At 41.0% G+C, this 22,673-nt stretch overlaps 1 protein-coding gene across 3 annotated transcripts in view; it reads left to right on the top strand.

The window, feature by feature from the left end:
• Window positions 1-19,178, top strand: part of Lrp12 (LDL receptor related protein 12) — a 76,332-nt gene extending 57,154 nt beyond the window's left edge. For all 3 annotated transcript variants that reach the window (XM_028766073.1, XM_028766055.1, XM_028766064.1), the window contains 5 exons: window positions 5,578-5,713; window positions 9,859-10,061; window positions 11,075-12,179; window positions 13,659-13,791; window positions 16,876-19,178. In XM_028766073.1, coding sequence (XP_028621906.1) covers window positions 5,578-5,713; window positions 9,859-10,061; window positions 11,075-12,179; window positions 13,659-13,791; window positions 16,876-17,739 — 2,441 coding nt within the window. In that variant the 3' untranslated portion in view covers window positions 17,740-19,178. The remainder of the gene's footprint in view (window positions 1-5,577; window positions 5,714-9,858; window positions 10,062-11,074; window positions 12,180-13,658; window positions 13,792-16,875) is intronic.
• The last annotated feature ends 3,495 nt before the right edge of the window (window positions 19,179-22,673 follow it).

The raw sequence follows: 22,673 nt of genomic DNA, 5'->3' as shown, positions 1-22,673 counted from the left end.
TCTGTTTATGTCTAAAGTAAATTCAGCAGATTCGGTGGGGCTTAGGGGGCTTGATATTTGTGTTCAAAAAACAAACAATTGATGATGCTAATTATGAAATTTATTAAGCAAAATGAACAAAGACTATAGCAATTTTAACATGCCATGGGGGTGTGTGTGTGTGTGTGTGTGTGTGTGTGTGTGTATTTTCTTGGAAACCTCATGCATACACTAAAACAAGGCTTTTGAGAAATGTGGTGTTGGTACAGATCTCTTACAACTGTTTAACTTTGTAAGTGTAGAAAAAAATAAACAAGTACTAGTCACAGTACGTATGTGGTCGGATATCCATAGACTTTTTGTATTTACAGTTGGTTTCTATTGCACAGCTGCATAGGCCTGGCTTCGTGCTTGTTTCTTCAAGGCATTCATTTCCAACAGGGACCAACATAACCAAAACAAAATGAAACAAATTCATTTCAGACAAATGTTCTTCTAGGAAGGTGCTTTGTTTTAACAAGATGTGTGCTGGCCTCGAGTCTCCACCAGCAGTTGCAGCTTCCCAAGAGACATCCAGAAGAAAGCAGACAGCTCTTTAGCCCTAGTAGCCACTCCTTGTAACAAAGGAAGGTTTCCTGGGCTGTTTTTTCCCCCTTAACTAAAAACTCCTACCTTAAGTCATTAGCATGCTAGGAAAGTTTTCATACAACTTTATATTATACTAATGAAATTTCTCCCTTTGCCAATTACATATAAATTAACTCTTGAAAAGAATTAACTAGACCGTGTAATTATATATAAGCAATAGAGGAGACCTGGATTGAATGAATGTAGGTAAAAGGTCAAGATTGAAATACTATAAATTAGGAGTTCTGTCAAAGTCTAGAAAGATGAGGTTTAAAAGAGCTGAAGATATAAGCATCTTGTTTAAAACAAAATGTTATGAATGTGAGGCCTGGAGAGATGGTTCAGCTCTTCCAGAGGACCTGGTTCAATTCCCGTCACCACATGACAGCTCGAAACTGTAACTCCAGCTCTAGATCTGATTCCCTCACATAGACACAGGCAGGCAAAACACCAGTGCACATGAAGTTCAAAAAAACAAACCAACAAACAAAGCCTTTTCTTTTAAAAGGTATAATGTGATGTTTGGAGAACATGTGACCTACCCCCATCTTCACCCTGGTTTCATCCAGCAGCTCACTTGTGTGATACTTTTTCATTCTGAAACATATATTAACTTTCTTTCTCCCTCCTTCCTGCTGAACCAAGCCTAGTCTCCCTGAAGCATTCCAGGCCTTACCAGTCACCAGTCTGATTTGGCATATGTGATATTATTTATTAGCCAAATTACAGTCAATCAAAGCATATAATTTATTTACCAAAGTAATTGTATTTACACCTTCAATACCCTTTGCTTGGTGTTCACCATTTGAATATCCACTTAAAAGCAAGAAGATAGCAGCTTAGATTTAATCACACTAAACACGGTAAACCACTTCAAATTGTGGTTGAACATCAGAGCTGAAGTGTTGGGGTGAGATGGGATGCGGCCATTTACAGTGCACTGATAGAATGGAAAGAAGAAGGGTTGAAAGGCACTAATTCAAAGGCTGGGCCTTGGGAACAGGTAGTGAATGCAAACTTGGTTTCCAGATGAAGCTTCCAGTTCTCCTCATTACCAAATCTAGTTTTGTGAATTTCTAAGGCAACCTGTGATATTGTTGACATAAATTTCCTTTTATTGACCTGCCTTTTCTCTTGACCAAATGATGCTGGCACCAGTGAAGTGTGGAATGTAGAACAGAGAGGAGGGTTTGGAAAATACGATGTTCTGACCCCATGTTGAATTTGAGGTTAGAGTGTCCAAGGAACATCTTGACCATGCCGACTCCCTGGCTGGACAGTTTAATTAAGCACATACCTGTAGACTGTAGTTGAGGTTGCACGTGTGTGAAAGAGTGGAGAAGAGACACTGGGATACACACCCGACCAGAGTGGCTGGGGAGGGCACTAATCCAAGAAAGCCTGCAGTGCAGTTGAAGGAGAGCCACAGATGTGTAGTAGACCCCAACAAGACCCGAACAAGAAGCAAAAAAGGTTAACGCCAGGTGCTCTAGAAGGATAAGTATCTCAAGAACTGGGGCCCACTAGATTTGGTAGTGAGTGTGTGTTTGGGGGGGGGTTATGCATGTGTGTGTGTAGTTTCTATGGCTAAGGTTAGAATTAAAGGTGATTTTAGTGGATTAAATGAACGCAAAGCATGGAAAGAAAGAAATGTCCTCCTTATCCTGGCGAGCTTTCAGAAATGCACCACAGACAAAAAGTGATGAGGGACGAGAGGGCTGAAGTAGAAGTTGGAGCTACTCAAGAGTAGTAACTGCTTGTCTAACAGGAAGAAATTACAACTAGGTAAGCTTAAGTAGTTTATACTGCAGGAAAGCCAGTAATGGCAGATGGAGGAGAGCCTTGGACCTTCCCATGCCATTGACCAGCATAGTGCCGACAAACTCCAAACAGGAAAAGGACGGTTTAAGTTTGTTAGGGGAACTTAATGCAGTTTTTCTTAGGTATATGAGGTCATGTTATGATTGTGCTATAAACCCAGTCACTACTCTTGGGTGTATTGACTAAAATGACATAGATCACCATAAGCGATGATAAATATTTGAGGAGATTATTATGTTAATCCTGATCTAAAGGTTTATACCATCATATGTGTACTTATGTGAAATCATGTTAACACACAGTTTTAATGAGTTTATAGATCAGTTGAAGGTACTTTTAAATCCACAGGATCAAAATATCAAATTCTGCCATTCTGTGAGTGTGCAAAACAAAGTCAGTATGAATCTAAGGAAAATCTTTGATACTATAGTCTAGGTTTGTATTTACTAAGGGGATTGATGTATGTCTTAAAGTAATGTCACTATGAATACAGACGGAATTATAAGTCTGGTACATCTTAATCCTGTCTGTGGCAGTATGTCTCAGCCCTGTGCACTTGTATACATGTGTTCATGTGTATTTGTGTGTATTTGCTCATGTTCATGTGTGCTCGTGCATGTATATGTGCATTCACATGTCCTGTGCATCACACAAAAGTTTTACTTTTTTTGTATGTGAGCACCACCTATTGGTTTCACATATACTTGAATTTTTTCTTAAAACCTAATTTTAAAAAAACTAATAATAATCTTTCTAGTTTTTCTCTAGAGTTAGTCTAGTATTTATTTAAAAGTTGGAGGTTTTCTGTTGTGTCAGAATCCACTGCATCCAGAGTTCTAGTTGCTTTGGTAAAAAGTAACAAGGTCTGTAGAGTATCATGAGATTACTGTGGCTGCATTAGTGAACTGAAGGAAAGCTGTACTTCATTTTCACTAAGTTCTCATAATGGAATTACACTTGGAGAAACTGAGTCTTTTCTGAGCCATGATTCATTGCAATCAATCATTTTCCTTGTAAAGGAGGGAATTTACTCTGTGGTGTAGTCAGAGATAACCTCAGACTCCTGACCTTCCTCCTCTGCCTCCCAAGCCCTGGGACTGGAGGAGTGTTCCACCATGCTCAGCTTAGGGTATTTACTAGGAATGGAACTTACTGACCGCAATAAATGATCAAATGCATACAGACAGACAGACATAGTCACTCAATATGTGATTGAGGCTGGGTACTGAGATGAAGGCAGAGCCCTTGGTGTGTGTGCTCCTGTATTCTCAGCCATGACTCCCCATGTCTGAAAAGTGGTTTGCATCTGACCCCTCTGGCTGTACATCCTAATTCCCTCTTAGGCTTGCACTTACGCTCTGAATAGGACATATTGAGTGGATTTTCGTCAATAGTGGATTTTCTGCCGACAGCGACTTGTTCTGTAGATCCAAGAATTGACTGGAAGCAATTTGGCTTGCTTCATTTTGAATACCTCAATGACATTTCTTAAACTATGCAGTTTAAGAAATTTTGCCTAAATTGAGTGGCATCAACCCCTGTATATAAGGAAGAGTTTGCCTGTTATAAACTGCAATGAGGGTATTTGGCTGCCTTCAAGTCTGGTCGGCAGATTTTTTTAAACTTGGTGTCAGAGTTTAGGCAATATGTGGGGCGGAGTACATTGCTCATACTGGCTCGTTTTCTCCCTCAGCAATGCCTTTTTAAGTACAGATACTAATTACTTAATTAATTGGGACATTGTGCTCATCAGGTTTTTTTTTACCTTGACATATAACTTTTTTCATTTTTCTGAAAATTGTCCCAAGATTTTTAATCATTCTTTATGTACTCTTAGCAGCTACTCTCCTCACTACTAATTTGCAGCTTCTTCTCGTCAGCCATTACTCTAGAAGTCAGCCTCTGACTCATTAACTCATTAAAATTGTATGAAATGATAGTTCACAAGGGTTTAAGTTCTACTAAAACCTTTAGCTTTATTTTTTTCTTGTTCTTCATCTGTTTTCTTTCCTTCTTTCTTTCTTTTGTTTCTTTCTCTTTTTCTTTCCAATCTAGCCAATCGTTTTTATTTTTATTAGGGAAGAACACATTGTCAGGTTGTCAGCAGGGGTCTAGATAAGTGAAAGCATAGGTAAGCATAAGTGTTTCCTTTGGTGGTGGTCAGATATTGGTGACCGTGGTATTTTAAGCATCACATCAGAATTTAGTTTTTAATAGTTTAGGTTCTTGCAAGACCCGTCTTAGATATTTTTTTCTTACTGTGATAAGACACCATGACCCAGGCAACTTACAAGAGGAAGGAGACTTGGAGGTGTGTATGATTCCAGGGGGGATGAGGGGCTGTAGCCAGGAAACAGTGGGTACGGAGGCTGAGCAGCCAGCTGAGAGCTGAGGTCTCACCATCTCCGCACACAGGAAATGTGAACTGGGAATGACACGTAGCTTTTGAAACCTCAAAGTCCCTCTCTCGGGGACATCCTTCTCTCTCGGTGACATACTTCTCTCTCAGTGACATACTTCTCTCTCAGTGACATACTTCTTTCAGCAACACACCTCCTAAACTTACCCACATATTGCCACAAACCAGGGACCAGGTATTGGACCATGTGAGCCTAGGAGTTTTTCATTCAGATCACGACCCTGTGCTTATGTCTGATGCTGTACTGGAGTAAATGTGGGGATGGTATTTGATTTCTTACTGTCTTTATCCAGTCGTCTCTTTTGTATCAAAAACTACAGTTCAGTATCATATGATTATTTAAAGCTCACTGAAAACAACTTGATAATTCTAAAGATCTAAGTACATTTATTGAATAAATATTGAACTTTAGGTAGCTCACAACAAAATAAATTTAAAAGATCAATTTGAGAGAAGATGAATTGGGGAGTTGACTGATTTTTATGCTTAGACTCTAAAGCTCTGACGCCTGCGTAATCTCACTGGAAAAGCTCCTTGTTTGCTAGGAATATCCAAATAAGGAGAAAGTTCCTCTAGAGAAGAAAATAAAATGCCACCGTGGACAAGAGGCCTTCTGAGCTCGCTGGGCCATGTCTTACTGCATGTGATGTGAAGTGTGTTGATTTTTCAAAGAAATGCTGTTTTTATTTAAGATGTCATGACTAGCTAAGGTTGCTGTGGCTGTCTTCCAGCTTGTGGAGAGACTCCAGAACAAATTCGAGCGCCGAGTGGAATAATCACAAGTCCAGGCTGGCCTTCAGACTATCCTGCCAAAATCAACTGTAGCTGGCTCATAAGGGCAAACCCAGGGGAAATCATTACTATAAGGTAATTCTGATACCTTTCATATTATTATTCTTTTATTTAGAAATATAAATACAATTTCTATAGGTACAGCAATATGAAATGTTTTGCAGACCATAAAATAAATATGACTATCAGTGTCATTTAAAAAGTAATGATCTAATCAGTGTTTTTTTCAGCACCAATAGGAAGACATCACTACACGCAGACATTGCAACTACTTTTTAACAAAAGTATAATTTTTCTATGTAGCTTGTGAGGATCAAGAGAAAAGTAGTCTTTAGTAATGTGTAGACAAACAAAAAAAATCACTCCTCAACTCAAAGATCCATTCCACAGCCTTACTCTCATTACTTAACTCCTCTGCCATAGGATTGCAGAAGTTAGGATTGCAGGGGTGTGTGCTCATAGCACTGTAGCCATGCTAGTAAGCATATTCTGAGAGGTTCGTCTTTCTTTGCTGTGCGATTGCACGTGCAGGTTGTTCACCATGTCTGCGCATGGAGGCTGGAGGCTGATGCTGGCATGTGATCTTCTATTACTCTGCACTTTTTCTTTTGAGAAGGGTCTCTTACTGAACCTGGAGCTATCTTTTAGCTAAACTAGTGGCCAGTGAACTTTGGGCATGAGCCTCTACCCCCGACCCCTCTGAGTACTAGGCTTACAAACATGTGCACCATGCCATGTGGGTTCTAGGCCTCCAGGTCAGGGCATAGCAAACACCTTGTTCACAGAGCCTTCTCCTCTGCCCTCTTTTATAATTTAGAAGCAAAATAACATTGTTTAAGAATACAAAGTGAAGGCTGAGGAGACTGTTCAGTCACAGAAGTGTCACACAAGCAAGAAAACCTGAGTTTGAACAGCCAAACCTCCAATTCCAGTCCATTTAGAGACTCTTAGAAAACATTGGTGAGTGAAGTCTGAGGAACAAGAGTCAGCTGACATGACCTCTGGCCACACGTGCATGCGTGTGTGCATACACCCACCATGTGCATACACACGCTCTTAACCCCCGAGCCACTTCTATACCCTCCATATATGACATTTCTATGAAAACTCACCATCAGCTTCAGATTCTAATACAAATGTTGTATAAGAAGGTTAAATCTTAAAATATATAACTTTATAGAGAAAAATACTGTGAGAGAGTAAGATTAAAACATGGTGATTTAGTAACTTGCTGATGCCATTCTTACAGGCATTATGTCAGGACTGTTCGGGGGAAATACTGTGCCTAAGGGAAGTGCAGTGGGCAGTGAGGCCGGAGGAAGGGCGCTCACTCCCATAGAGTGATTAGGGTGGGATCTGAGTTTTAGATTTAGAGTGTGCTTGTGGGACAGTGCCTCAAATCCCTTCTACAGTTTTAAAATAAAGTATGTAGCTTAGTTTACTTTTTGTGTATTTTCCCATAATGAGAGAACTAGTCCCTTGCAAAATAACTACCTCCCTTCCCACATCTCCTCTGTGGAAGCTGTGAGCCACAGCTGGAGGGTATTTTCCCTTAGTTCCTGGAACTTAAGAGGTAACAAGTGTGATTGTTTTGATTGATTGACAGCATGTATGTCTGCAGAAATACCACTACAGCGAAGTCTGACTGTTAGGCTGCTTTCTGTAATCTGTAAGACGACTAAGCATGAATATGCTGACAAAATAATATTTTTACCAAATACAGGACTGTTACTGTAAAACTGGAATTAATAGATATTTGTATCTGAACCTAAAAGTTAACATTGTAGTTAGCGGCTCAGAGCACTTGCTGATCTTGCAGGAGAGCAGGGCTATGTTCCCAGCACCCATTCCCATAGAGAATCCCAACTGTCTGCGGTCTGTTGTAGGGGCTTTGACACCATCACTGCCTCTAGGGCACTGTATACATGTGGTATACTTAAATACATCCAGACAACACACACCACATATACATATATATATATATATATATATATATATATATATATATATTAAATCTTTTTAAAAATTGTCGCTTATCAGCCCACTCATGTAAAACTTGGAGATTCTTGCAATACAGAATGTGGAATACTGCCATGAGAATTTCAATGTATGTTGCATCTTGGAGATTTCACAAAGCAAAATACACTGAAAATAAAGGGTTCTGTTGAAGTGCGAGACAAAGCTGGAAGTGAGCCCCACACTTACAGGGGTTTTCCTGACTTGGGAAGGAGTTAATGAATTTAGATTTACACTAATGAATGGTGACTTTAGTAATAAAATCTTTATTATAACAATTGCCAATTTGTTTAGAAAAATAACAGATGGATATACATACAGACAAGCATTTCATGTGCAATTGTTGAAATATGGTTTTAAGTTATTCAAAGAATCTTATGCATAATCATATGTAACCCATTCAGATGTGCAAATGAGCTCACGATAGGAAAGTTTACATTGATTTACTTTATAATAAGTAAAACAAAAAGTATATTGCTTCCAGGTAGATGCTTTAAAATATCTATGTAAGTAAGGATAGAATGAACATTCACTTTTAAATTTACAATAAAATTAAAATCCTTAATAACATGAAATATATAGGAATATGGAAGTACGCTAGTTTTTTTCTGTTTAATATTTTAAGAACCTGAGCTAGATCTGTAGCCAGTGGCCTTAAGCCACAGGAGCTTCCTGCCTCAGTCTCCTTAAGCATCTGAATTGAAGTAGGGTGGAAGACACAACTTAGAGTGCACACGTGAGAGCTCCCTCCTAAACTCTGGAGCTGGAGACATGAACCACTTCCTCCTCCCTCCGCCATACACAGAGGATGTGGAGTCAAAGCCAAGGACCAGGGTCTGGCTGTTTGCTTAAGAAAGCATGTGAAGACCTCATGGCAGGATGTCCAGTCAAGTGAGCCACCAAGCAAGACTAGCTGTAAAGTAGAAACCTAGAGGAGAGGGGACACAGAGGAGAGGAGGAGGAAGGGGAAGTCTGTCCAAAAAACGTAACTTAAGGTCACGCCCCAAACTCCAGACTGTATGGAAGAAGTAAATGCTCAGGTAAAACGAATGAAGTCCACCTGTAACAGAAGCTTCCTCAGACATTGCAGTGTTTGTGACATCAGGGGTTTCTTCATAACCTTTTCGTCCACTCAATACTTGGTAGTCTAGTAAGACATATGAACTAATTACCAGAATGTTTTTTAATTTATAAAAGCAAATAGCATTATAAAATATAATTCCATTTCAATGTAGCTCCTGGATATATTTGAATATTTATAATACAGTAATTTATGCTTAGTGGCATGTTAGCTAAGACAAATCGCAGTCTTAACTTTTTCATGTAAGAAGTATTTTTATACTGTTAAAAACTTAAATGTACTGTGAAAATCTGACTCCTCGTGTGTAAAAGAGATAGATGTCTGTGTTTAGAGGTCTCTGAAAGCACTGTATGTAATAATGGAAGGCCAGAGACAAACAGCCTGAGTTGGGATGGCTCAGAGTATTGAAGAGAAAACAATGGCATCATCCTTCCAGTCAACTTCCTTATCACTTGATTTAAACCAGAGGCAGAGAGAAAGTCAGATTCTCATTTGTTAGGGAGCCATATTCAGATGTTAAAAGCAAAATTGAATTTCCCATTTTACAGGCAGCGATGGCTGCCTTCATGTTCTTGTTTGACTTTCTGTCATTTACTTGTGCCTGTATTTTAGGAACTACATGATAATGGTCAACTGTAAATGATTTATGCGAAAGAATATTCTCAAACTCGGGGGCTTCTCACATAATGTTACTCTCTTGTTTGCCCCTCCTCTCCGCCACCCACACTGTTCTAATTTGCTGTCCAGAAAGTGAGCTCAAGCTGCTTTAAGGGAGCGGGTGCGAGGATCTGACGGAAGAGACAGATGAGCCTGTCTAGCGTCCTTTCTCCATGCTGGAACTTCTGCTCAAGCATGGAGAAATGCATGATATGTAAACAGAAGGAATATGTGCTGTCAGCTGGTGTTCAGCTTGGTTCTGGAATCTGCTCTTACCTTATGAAGAGAAAGACTGTTCTGGAAACTCTGGAAGATGCAGGCGTGAGGAATGTAGAAGCAGGCGTATGTGACTCTGGTGTGGCCGCTGCTGGGGCAGAAGCAGCAGGGACTTGAGGTTCTGTCTTCAGAACATTGTATCTTTTTTATGGACATTCTTGTCACATTTTTTAAAAGTCTCTTGTTACAGTTTTCAGGATTTTGATATCCAGGGGTCCGGAAGGTGCACTTTGGACTGGCTGACAATAGAAACGTACAAGAATATTGAGAGTTACAGAGCTTGTGGGTCCACAATTCCACCTCCATATATCTCTTCCCAAGACCACGTGTGGATCCGGTTCCACTCAGATGACAGTGTGTCCAGGAAAGGCTTCCGGTTGGCGTACTTTTCAGGTGTGTTTCTAAACAGAAGATGCTGCACCACATTCTGTGCTGTTAACCTGCTCAGTCACTTTGTAGTTAATTTTCTGAACAGTGTCCATTTAATCATGAGTAGGCCCTCAGGCAACTGAGAGTGAAAATTAGAAGCTAGAGTCAGATAGATGCCTTCAAATTTGAGATTCCTTTTTGATGTTTTGTATAACCATAATAAAATTATTAATTTCATAAACTAAGGTCTGCTTTTAAAACATCTTACATATATTTACCTTGAAAGTACACTTCTTTCCAAGCATCTTTCAAGCATTTGCCCATATCTCAAACATGACATCAGAGCATAGGTTTTGGTGTGTGAATTACTGTTTTCATTGCACCTTAAACAAAGGACTTGAGCCCACCCCACCAGCACAGTTTATAGTCTCAGACTTTCAGATTTTTGCTTTTCTTAAACCATTTCCAAACACGACCAAGTCATGCACATGTTTTTGATCCTGATTACATTAACCATAAGCAATGTAAAGTTAAGATGACAGTTTATCAAAAGCAGGCCTAAATTGTAAACACACCACAGTAAACACAGTAAGTTACTGCTGTGTTTGTGGACAGAGACGGGAACTATAGGAAAAATACTTGTGAAGAATACTTGAGAAGCAGTTCCGTGAATTGTTTTCCTCTTTAAACATCTCTCATGTTCTAATTATGTCTGTGAAGAGTTACATTCTTTAGACAGTGTGTCCTTTGGCTCGTGTGTCTTAAATCATGTCACTAAATGTTCTACAGTGAAATAGCTCTACTGAATAGAATTGACCTTCTGTATTAGGTTGAAGGGAAGGAGCAAGCATTTAATAAACGGGAGTGTTGTTATCAATGCCAGTGTTAGTTTCCTGCTGGAATTGAGCAGACTTTTAACATGGTTCTTAAAGTCGTATTCCTCGAGCTCAGTCGTCATCACTATAAAGATACGCACTGTCTTTTCAAGTGTGGATGTGTTTTACTCGTGTTCTTCTTTCCTTCCCCACGTTCTCCAGGGAAATCGGAGGAGGCAGACTGTGCCTGTGACCAGTTCCGTTGTGGCAATGGAAAGTGTATTCCAGAAGCCTGGAAGTGTAACAGCATGGACGAGTGTGGAGACGGTTCTGATGAGGAGGTCTGCGCCAAAGATGCTCACCCCCCAACAACGACTGCTTTCCAGCCCTGCGCCTACAACCAGTTCCAGTGTCTGTCCCGCTTCACCAAGGTTTACACGTGCCTCCCTGAGTCCTTAAAGTGTGACGGGAACATCGACTGCCTGGACCTAGGGGACGAGATCGACTGTGACATGCCGACCTGTGGACAGTGGTTAAAGTACTTCTACGGCACCTTCAATTCTCCCAACTACCCCGACTTTTATCCTCCTGGAAGTAACTGCACCTGGCTGATAGACACTGGCGATCATCGGAAAGTCATCTTGCGGTTCACTGACTTTAAACTCGATGGTACCGGATATGGTGATTATGTCAAAATATATGACGGACTGGAGGAGAATCCTCGGAAGCTTTTGCGAGTGCTAACTGCTTTTGATTCTCACGCTCCTCTGACGGTCGTTTCTTCCTCTGGACAGATAAGGGTGCATTTCTGTGCTGACAAAGTGAACGCTGCAAGAGGGTTCAACGCTACTTACCAAGTTGACGGCTTCTGTTTGCCGTGGGAAATACCCTGTGGGGGCAACTGGGGGTGTTACACAGAGCAGCAGCGCTGTGATGGGTACTGGCATTGCCCAAATGGAAGGGATGAAATCAACTGTACCATGTGCCAAAAGGAAGAATTTCCGTGTTCTCGGAATGGCGTCTGTTACCCTCGTTCTGACCGCTGCAACTACCAAAATCATTGTCCAAATGGCTCTGATGAAAAAAACTGCTTCTTTTGCCAGCCAGGGAATTTTCACTGTAAGAACAACCGCTGTGTGTTTGAAAGCTGGGTGTGTGATTCCCAGGATGACTGTGGTGACGGCAGTGATGAGGAGAACTGCCCAGTTATTGTGCCCACCAGAGTCATAACAGCAGCCGTCATCGGGAGCCTCATCTGCGGCCTGCTGCTCGTCATCGCATTGGGGTGCACTTGCAAGCTTTATTCTCTGAGGATGTTCGAACGGAGGTCAGTATCAAGACATAGGGCAGCTTAGTTGGTAAAGTGTATACAAGCATGAGTACCCACACACAGTTAGACATGGTAGTGAACACACGTTTAATTCCAGTGCTCGTAGAGAGAGACATGGGGATCCCTGGGCTTTGCCTGCCAGCCAGCCTGCCTAACCTAATTGGAAATCTCCAGGTGTCAATAAAAGGTAGATGGTTACTGAAGATTGACACCCAAAGTCAAGTGCACACAGGGAAATGCACTCATGCACATGTGCGCACACACAAAAGCATAAAAGATTTAAAAGTATGCCCCAAATGGTTCCATTATTCCTTTTGATGTGGCTTAGAGATATATAAATTTAGGATACATAAAATTAGGATGAAAAGTACAACAGTCAAAGATAGACATAGCACAAAGTATGATTTTTCTTTATCAGGTAAGAAAAGTCAGTGTACTATTTACCAGCTTACTGCCAGCTGTTATTCTCAGTTACAGTTTTATCTTGTTTTTATAAATATCTGAGAGTCCATTGGTTATAGCATTCTACAAGTGAGAAGGAAATGAATGAGGCAGTTTCACAAGCAGGCTCATGACGAAGGGAGACTTGCTGGGTGGGTAAGCTGAGTACAGCGAGTGGTCTCAAGTCTCTAAGACAAAGTGCCCTGATGATGGGGGCACGTGATGGTCCTTATTCCAGGAGGCAGCATGTGAAGTGTGTGAGTCGGGTGTAGAGAGGAGATCCTGGAGGGTCTTCTCTGGGGCGTATGTTGAAGAATGCCTTTGGTCTGGAGCCTTGGGAACAAACACATGACGGACTGATAGCACATGTGAGTGGAGCTCGGCCTGGCTCTGGGCAGTTCAGTGAGAGCTGTGTTCTCAGTTGAATAACAAGCTAGGCAGGCAGAATGGACTTAAGGGAGAGCAGCTTCCAGCGTGCTGTAAGATAAATTGAAAGATGGTAATGTCAGGGGCATCTCCCTAGAGGGCAGTGTGAGGGGGGACAGCTGCCTTCAGTCCTAACAGCTACAAATGATCAGTTAACAAAGACCATACCCAACAGCTAGAGAGCACAGATGGTACACGGATGTGTGGGGCCACGAAAGCCGTTGTGCATCGTTTCTCTGAGCAAATATAAATGGCTGGGAAACTTTACCAGTGGAGAGATGGGTCTCTGACTGTATCACTTCAGTCCACCTGTGTTGGACTCAGTGTCTGCTGAGACCTTTCAGCAGTTGTCTCCTAGAGGACAGGGCTTTGGGTTTTAAAATCTGTTGTTTTATCTTGTACAGATATTTCCTGTCTATTAAAACATAGTAATCTAGGCTCTCACTAGCATAAAGTGCTTTCTGGACATACCCCTCACTTCAGCCTTGCATTCCCAGAGTAGAAGTGGTTCAGTGGAGTTAGCTAGTTGAAAGATTCAAGTGCTTCTGTACTGATGGTAGACATTGCTGCTTGCCTTCTTTTGAACCTTTTCTTCCTGTTTACTCCAAGATCATTTGAGACCCAGTTGTCCCGGGTGGAGGCAGAGCTGCTGCGAAGAGAGGCCCCTCCCTCATACGGACAGTTGATCGCTCAGGGCCTGATCCCCCCAGTAGAAGATTTTCCTGTCTGTTCACCTAATCAGGTATAGTGTAAATTCTAATCGGTTTCATCATCTTTTAAAGTCTACAAGTAGTAAAACAGGGATTCTTAACTTTAGGAATTTTCACAGTCAAGCAAATATTAAATATATGGACATTTGAATTACATTTTCACAGAATCTGTAAAATTCTAATTTTTATGATTTTTATGACTGTCATTCTGGGACATTTTCCTCTTGGGGATAAGTGAGCAGACACACTGAAATTTAAAACTTCTGGCCAATTTTCTGAACTGAACATTTAGAGATTCAAGAATGAATGGTAAAATTAGTGTACTAACATGTTACTTATGGCAAATTAACCAGTTTTAAGTGAAAGTAATTGAAGAGGAGTTAATATTTGCCTCTCATTTAAGGGAGAACTTCAAACTGGATTTTGTGTTTAAGAATTGGTCTGTTTTCTTTGGGTTGTAACTCATACTCCTTGGTTCTCAAGAAGTTTTTAAAAACATTCCAAGCTATAAAAATATACCACAGTTCATTATAGTCATAAGCATTTAAATTTCAAATATATTCACAAACATTTATAAAAATGACTCTCAGAGACTAAGAAAAATTGATATTTTTTCAGTGACTTAGCTCTTTAAAAATCCAACACCATTTCACTTCAGGCATATGGCACCTTAGCTGAGTGTTTGAACATTTTTTTAAATTCATAATTTCTGAATTTCTAGTTCAGAATTTATACTGGTCAAATTGTTAGGTATTAAAAAAAAAAGAAAAAAAAACTAGATTATAGTTTCCCTGGTTGGAAACTATAACATGCCCCAGCCAGTTCCTTTGAAGGTAGGTGACATAGGTGACAGATCGTGGCTGCCTCCATGCCTGCCCTCACCTCCTTCCCTCTGCTCTGGGAAGCTAGTAGGAGCACAAACCCTGTGACTGCTCAATGCTAGGACCGCTTTCAAGTTCTGGGCCTTCTCCAGCTCCCTCGGGTTTTCTAGCTCAAGGATTTGAAGGGCTCACTGGGAGCTGTTTGCCCATGTCTACACTCTATTACCATGAGAGGATATGAATTAAAAACCACTGAGGGCAGAGTTCAGACAGCCCAGTGCAGATCATTACTGTTTACACCTGTGGGACAACATTCCCTAGCTGTTACCAACCAAGGATGCTCACACGAGCCGCCATCCAGACTCACATAGTCGTTATCAATTGCCTATGACTGGTGTAAGTCTGTAGTCCTACGGAAACTGTCCCCTTACCATGAATCACCAGAGCCCCACCCTAAGTCACAGTATTGTAGCTGCCTGCCAGTCTCCCAATGGAGACACCTTTTCTGTCAGCCATGACACTCCAAGTGTATAGAACCAGGTTACATTGAAGTCTACTTCATACTGCTTCATTCTCTAGAGCTAGAAATTATCAAGAATTCCTTTTAAATAACATAAGTTGTTGAACTTTGTTTAATGAAGCCAAATTCTCATTTGAAATTTCTGGTAACAAATTATTAACTTTCCATACGTTTTTAAAAGAAAATAATTTTGTAACTTGCCATCTAGAGCAAACTAGAAATGCTTTCTGGCCAGTTGTTACTGCTTCACAAATGAAACCATAGACAATTAATCCACCAAACTTCTGTGACATTACACTTGCAACCTTTGAGGTAAGGGGCTTTTAACTATGTAGCGAATGCCTGCAGCTTGTGACAGACTGCAGTGAAAGTCAGTAGGAAGTGTGCCGAGAAGCTGTTGTAACTGCTCACTGTGGTTTGAACACTGAGCATGCAGGAGTAGGTCTGCAGAGATGTTTAGTCTAAACTTGAACTATATTTGTTTTTAATTTTATTTAGATACTTCTTGATTGGTGAAAGAAAAAAAACCTTTCACATTTGTATTGAAAGTCCATGTATATGTATAGACAGCCAGATGTCTTACTGGTGATGTGCACTTTACTAAAGCTGGCTAGAAGATGCGCCTGCCCTGTGGCCTCCAAGCTCTTGCTGACTTGTCTTCAGACTGTGCAGGCATGACTGTATGCACAGGACAGCCAGGTGAAGAGCGCTGGCCAGTGTTCTTGACTGCTCACTCCCTTTTTGCTTCTGTGAGAGGCACGGAAGCTCGTTCTGTTTGAAGGAATGCATCACCAACCTTTGCTTAGTGCTCAGTGTGAGATTATTAAAGCTGTTTGCCCTAAGTCTGCAACCACTAGGTGGAGCCTGAGAACTATTTAAAACTCATGTAACACTTTCATCTAGACAGAATAATTTATCTTTTAACCACACCTATTTATCATTGTGTTCAGGAGAGGCCGCATGCCGCCGTCCAGTGGAGGTCAGAGAACAACTCGCTGAGAGTCTGTTCTCTCTCTCCTCCTGTGGGCGCCAGGTATCGCGCTCAGGTGCTCAGGCTAGCGCCTCCACCCGGTGGGCCGGCTCGCCAGCCTCTGGGTTTTCTTCTCATAGAGTGAAATACTTTCATTATGTGCTGACTAACTTGTGGAACATTCCATAGTTTTAAAGTCTGTAAATTTTTAAATTATCAGTTTTTAAAGACTAATATGGTTTATATCTAATCCTGAAATAACTGAAAAAAAAAAAAGCTTATTTCTTAAAACTTGAGAAGGAATCCAAATGCATACTCTTGATGTCTAGCCTGTTTTGGAAGTACGTCCAGGCCCTTATCTGAAACATAAAACTGAATCCTCGGTGCTAATCCTCTCAGTCCTTGGAAACCAGCTCTGTAAAATGCAGTTCCCACGTTGACAGGACAGTTCAACCATGTGACTCAAATCTAGCTGTAGTTTTTAAGAGGATAAAGGAGCATAGTCATAAACAATGCCAAGTCACTTAGTGACGTATGGTAGAACTTTGCCAGTGTATCTATTTTCCAGGCTTGGCACAGTTGTAGGATTGGATTACTACTGAGGGTTATAATTGCTGTAATTGACACAGCTGCCATTGTAAAGTTAAGATTTAAGTTGCAGATTAGATTCTCCAAGCGGACCTGTAGAGGTGAGAGAATTTAGCTCCTCCCTGTCCCTAGTAACAGTGAGTCAAAGAATGTTTTTCATCTTAATACCTCATTATTAACTGCCTTCCTTTGTCTTTTCTTTTTCTTACTTTTACAGGCTTCGGTTTTAGAAAACCTGAGGCTAGCTGTCCGATCTCAGCTGGGATTTACTTCAATCAGGCTTCCTATGACAGGCAGATCTAGCAACATTTGGAATCGTATTTTTAATTTTGCAAGATCACGTCACTCAGGGTCATTGGCTTTGGTCTCAGGAGATGGAGATGAGGCTGTCCCTAGGCAAAGCAGCAGCAGAGAAGCTGAAAGGAGTCACCCTCACAGAAGCTTGTTCTCCGTGGAGTCCGATGACACAGACACAGAAAACGAGAGAAGGGATACAGCGGGCGCCTCGGGTGGGGTTGCAGCACCTTTGCCCCAGAAGGTCCCTCCCACAACCGCAGTCGAGGCCACAGTGGGAACAGGTGGGAATTCCTCGGCTCCGAGCACCCGGGGTGGCCACGCAGACGGAAGGGAGGTGTCAAGTGTGGAAGCCCCCAGTGTGAGCCCGGCACGTCACCAGCTCACAAGTGCTTTAAGTCGGATGACTCAGGGCCTGCGCTGGGTACGCTTTACGTTAGGTCGGTCGAGCTCCACAAACCAGAGCCGGAGTCCTTTGAGACAGCTGGACACCGGGGTGAGTGGACGGGAAGACGACGATGATGTCGAAATGCTAATTCCAGTTTCTGACGGAGCTTCAGACACTGATGCCAGTGACTGCTCCAGACCTCTTCTTGATCTTGCCTCAGACCAAGTACAAGGGTTTAGACAGCCGCACAGTGCAGGAAACCCTGGAGTGAGAACAAGTAACCGGGACGGCCCCTGCGAGCGCTGTGGCATAGTGCACACCGCCCAGATACCAGACACTTGCTTAGAATCGGCAGTGAAGACCGAAGCGAGTGATGACGAGGCTTTGCTGCTGTGTTAGGACAGAGTCGCCAGAGACTGTCTGCAAGCTGGAGCAATATCCACTCGTTGTTTTGTAACTTTACAATTAAACTAGTTTTAGTTTAAAATGAAAAGATGCAGGGTGATTTCTTATTATATGTTAGCCTGCATGGTTACATTTAACAATGTGTAACTCTAGGAGCTAGAGTTTACTGTTTAGCAGCTAAAAATGCATTATGTATTTGTATTCTTCAGTCATGTTCTTCCATTTGCTTATACTTGGTTTTGTTTTGTTTTTTGTTCTGTTTTTAAATCCTGGTACTTCAATTTAATAGTAGAAATATGGCTGCTTCAATTCATATAACTGTCATTTTATCTCCCTTATGTTAAAAGGTTTGTTTGTACAAAGCAGTACCCTCTTTTAATTGAATCTTTTATTATGCTCTTTGCCATCATGTAATTTATTATACTAGATGCTAAGGTTGCTAATGTACAAAAAGAAAACAGACCCTTATGGCCGCCTCTTTGTTTGCATAACATTGTCTGCTAGTAGATTTCATCATACAGACCTGTCAAAGAAAAAGAATCTCCTCTTACGTTCAGCACTCAGTGGTGTAAAAGTTACGTAGAGTTAGAGAAATTGTTGTCGGGGAAACAAAACTCTTTTATAGATTTTCTAACGCTGACTTTAATACTCTGGTATGGTTCAGACCAAATGGTGAAATCCCAACACGTTTCTGTTTTCATCTCGATTTAGGGACAGAAGTAAGCGGATGAAGATACTCTACTATGCATTACATTTTGAACTTTATAAAATACGTACAGAAATTGTACACACTCAGCTCCACGGGGTAATGTCTTGCTCTAACACGGGGTTTGCCTGAGTTGGACCCTAGGGATTTGCACTACAGTCCTGTCAAGGTCTCAGTTGAGTTCAGCGCACAGGGACTGTCACAGCAGGTACTGTCTGTCATTGCTACTACAGTGACTATATTCCCATAGCTTTGGGGGTGGGGACCATTTTTATTACAACTTGAAATTGCTTTGCTGGTTTCATATTTATTTGTTGTATTTAAAAACTGCATTATTGTAAGAGTGATTTTTTTCCAGGATATTTTATTCTTGGGGGAGGGGGTCAATGCTGTAATCTTGAAGAAAAGCAAAATTAATTGTTCAGATTGTCCCCTCTTTAAGTAGAGTGAATTACAAACCCCGTTTATTTTTCTTTAATTGTTAATTCTTGTTTATTTATTCCTTAGCTGTCTGTTTTAGGAGCTTAATGACTGGGTATGAAAACGTGTTTGTGTGCGATTATTGCTATTTATTACATTTTGAATACTTTGCTGAATGTCATTTTAAAGCATGTTTGAGGTCTTGTGTATCTGTCCTGTTATGCTGTCAGGAAGACCTGACTAAAATGTTTTAATATGTATCAAAAATTAAAATAATTTTTTTTATTGCCTTGAGGTACTTTTTAAATCAAAGTTGTTCTTTATTTTTGTTGAACTTCAATTCATATCCAGATTCAGGCCACATGTAATACAGCTGAAGCCATGGAAGATGGTAGTCGCCATGGGGATTGCACTGCAGTGAGCAGTGGCTCACACCAGTACTCCAGTCAGACTCCCCAAGGGTTCGAGCAGCATTTCCCCTTTTAGAAGGCTGCCTCAGAATTGATAAATCTTGTCCAATTCAATGATGGAAGAATTCAAATATCAAATTAACCTTTTTGGTCCTAGTAGTGCTTCAAGTGGCTCAAATTTGGGGTTTGGTTTCCTGTTTTTCTTTGTGCTTCAGGCTTTGGGTTTGCTTGCTTGTTTGTTTTGTGGTTCTGGGGCTGCTGACAAATGTTTTAATTAGTTTTTAATTGGCTTTCACACCTTCCTGCTTCAGTCACTAACAGTTTAGTCTCTCACCCTGACACCTGTCATTTAGTTCTGTTTAAAGAGATACTTACCAGTACCAGCCTCTCGGATATCTCTCCAGAAATGCTATCTGCTATACATCCATACCTATCTGTTCTAGTTTCCTTAAAAGAAAACAAAAAGTTTGTAAAGTTTGAATTTCCTGTGTTCAGTTATCTTTGCTTATTTTCACTTGTTTCCTTTTTACTTTTTTCCTAGACAACTTTAGTTTATAATTAACTTAAATTGAACATCATCGTGTTAAAATCTAAACCAGTGCCGTCTCAGCCGTTTTCTTTGTGTTCAATCGTTCTGATGTTCTCTGTTTTACTTTACAGGAACATTTTAGGAATTCTTAACAAACTTTATCATTTTTTTTTACCATTATCAATGCCGGTCTTTCCATCTCTACTTTTAACCTATTCATACACATATTAGCTGATGGTCTGTTAGGGTAATGTACCAGCTGCCCGTCTTCATTTACTCACAGTTCACATTACTAATTCAGTTACTCTGTGTGTGTGTGTGTGTGTGTGTGTGTGTGTGTGTGTGTGTGTTTCAGCTACAAAATCATCTCATCTGCAAAAGGCAGTTTTTGTCCTAGTTTACACAGCTCTGCTTTAACTGAATGGTCTACTACCTCTGTAACATTAAATGCCAGAGCTATCCTCAACGTTGTGTAGAGAAAGCTAAGCCTATGGAAAAAGTGTCCACTGAGCCTGATTTTTAAGCCATTTTTGAAGAACGGGTGCTGAACTTTATCGCATGCCTTTTGGACATCCATGGGGGAAGCACATCCAGTTCCTCCCCTTCAATCCTAATAGGAATCTTTTAGTATGTTTTGTAACTTTAAGCCAGGCTTGCAGACCTGATAAATTCCTTGGTCTAGGTCATGGCACGTGCCTGCTCGTAAGTGTGAGTCGATCTGAGCAACGTAAAATCCTACCTTTGTGGGGAGATACATTAGAACATTGCCTTGTTCTGTTTTTGTATGCTGTGCTCTGTGTGTATATTCTGTGATATAGTTTGGCTTTTAGTTATTTCTACTTCAATATGTTTGCTACACTTCCCTAATTCCCTAGGTTAGTGATTCATTTTTTTGTTTAATTTTTAAAATATATTGCAATTTAAATATTTCACTCTTCCCTCCCTCCTACCCTCCCACATCCCAAGACTGTAAAATAGAAGCTCCCTTTCTTTGGTTATTAATGTACATGTATATGCAGAAATATGGAAGATCAAGCCTGGACTGAGCTCTGAGCACCTCTCAGGCTGAGTGTCTTAGAAGCAGTAGTGTAGCAGTTGCTGACACATAGCAGGTGCCCATGGGTTCTGGGGTTGCTGCTGAGTTTGTTACAGCAAACACTGCACCACTCAACTTTCCCAGTCCTTAACCCCTCACTTTGGTTCCTCTTTAACATAACAATATTAAAGGTAAATGTTTCAGTGTTCACTTTGCTTTTTTCAAAGGTAGTAGGAGTTTGATAGAATTTTTTTTCTTTTGCTTTTGGTCTCATGAATATTCATCTCTTAAGACATGAAAAGCAGACATTGGGGAACTTACCTCTCTCTACATTCTCTAAATATTCTGAATACTTTAAAAATATTCTCTTTTTAGGTAACACACATTTGAATCGGTAACACCTTTGTTGTTTGAATTTTCCGTACAACCCTTGGTCTTACCAGTTTATTATCCAAGCACCAGTGTTAGGAAAGATCAGAAACAAAATAGGTATATCGGGGGCAGGGCTCTGTGGGCCCCACATGCCCTGGCTCCAGGGTGGAGCAGACCGAGGGTCTTAGCATCCCAGTAGCTCTTGGGGTTTGAGTTCCTACTGCCGTCTCCCCATCACCCACCTAAGCTGGAAGTAAAAAAGAATAAAAAAGAAAGTACGTTCGGTCTTCTTGCTGCTCACTGAGTGCCCACCACAGTCATAAGCGTTCATGTTTTGCCCTCCAGCCTACCTGCTCTCTCAATTCTGGTACCATGCCTCCAGGGTTCCAGAGAAAAGATAGCATCTTGATTTCACCTGCTTTGTTCATCGCCCTGTTTAAAGGCCAGTAGGAGACAGCGGAGAACAGCATTTGCTTAGATTCCTTGAATTCACAAAGGTAGCACATACATCACACGTTAAATGTGATTGTTGGCTTGGATTCCCTTCAAGGTGATAAAGGGGAAGGGACGTTTTACAGGGCTATAGAGATAGATGAGTGGAATCTTTGTAAACACAAGAATTTTCTTGCCCTCATCATAAAACCATAAGCCACGTGTGCATGGTGGTGCGTCAAGGTCCTATTGTGATATGTGGTGTTTTCTCGTACAAATGCTAGAACCAGGGTTGGAGAGGTGGCTCAGAGGGGTAAGAGCATGATCTGTTCTCCCAGAGGTCCTGAATTTGATTCCCAGCACCCACATGGTGGCTCACAGCCATCTATAATATGATTGGATGCCATCCTCTGGTGTGCAGGTGTACATGTAGATAGGGCACTCATATATATAAAATCATTAAGTAACCCTTTTTCCAAAGACACTAGAACCTTTTGACATGGGCCAGCCTCTGAATGTGAATCCCATGTTCACACTATCAACACTTTTGGGAAGTTTTTTTTTGATTTTTATTTTGTTTTATTTGTCTTGTTGCTTTTTCCTTATGGGATAGAATTTTCTAGGCAAATTAACATATTTTTAAGTACCTATCATTGGTCCAATCCTATCAACTTCACAATCCTATGATGAATAAACAAGTATTGACTAACAATAATGGCAAGATTAAGCTTTAGCCTTACTGATGTCTGACTCAACAGTCAAAAGATGAATCACCAGAGAAGTTAAATTTATCAGTTGAGAGAAACACTGGTCCCAGATCATCATGAGGAAGGTTCAGGGAGCCTGGGCTCATCCTAACTAATCAGTACTACCTTGTGAGACTAGACTGAGTAACAGGCACTTGTAAAGGCCTCAGCCCATCTACTGCTATGTAGCAGACTGTCCCAGACCTGTTTACACAACTGCCATCTTGCTGGCTGGCTGCTGGCTGCTGGCTGCTGGCTGCTGGCTGCTGGCTGCTGG

The sequence above is a fragment of the Grammomys surdaster genome, unplaced genomic scaffold, assembly GCF_004785775.1.
Source record: "Grammomys surdaster isolate TR1022 unplaced genomic scaffold, NIH_TR_1.0 63, whole genome shotgun sequence".
NCBI classification, from domain to species: Eukaryota; Metazoa; Chordata; class Mammalia; order Rodentia; family Muridae; genus Grammomys; species Grammomys surdaster.
Note: the sequence above shows the minus strand (reverse complement) of the source record. Positions and strands in the feature narration are given on the sequence as shown.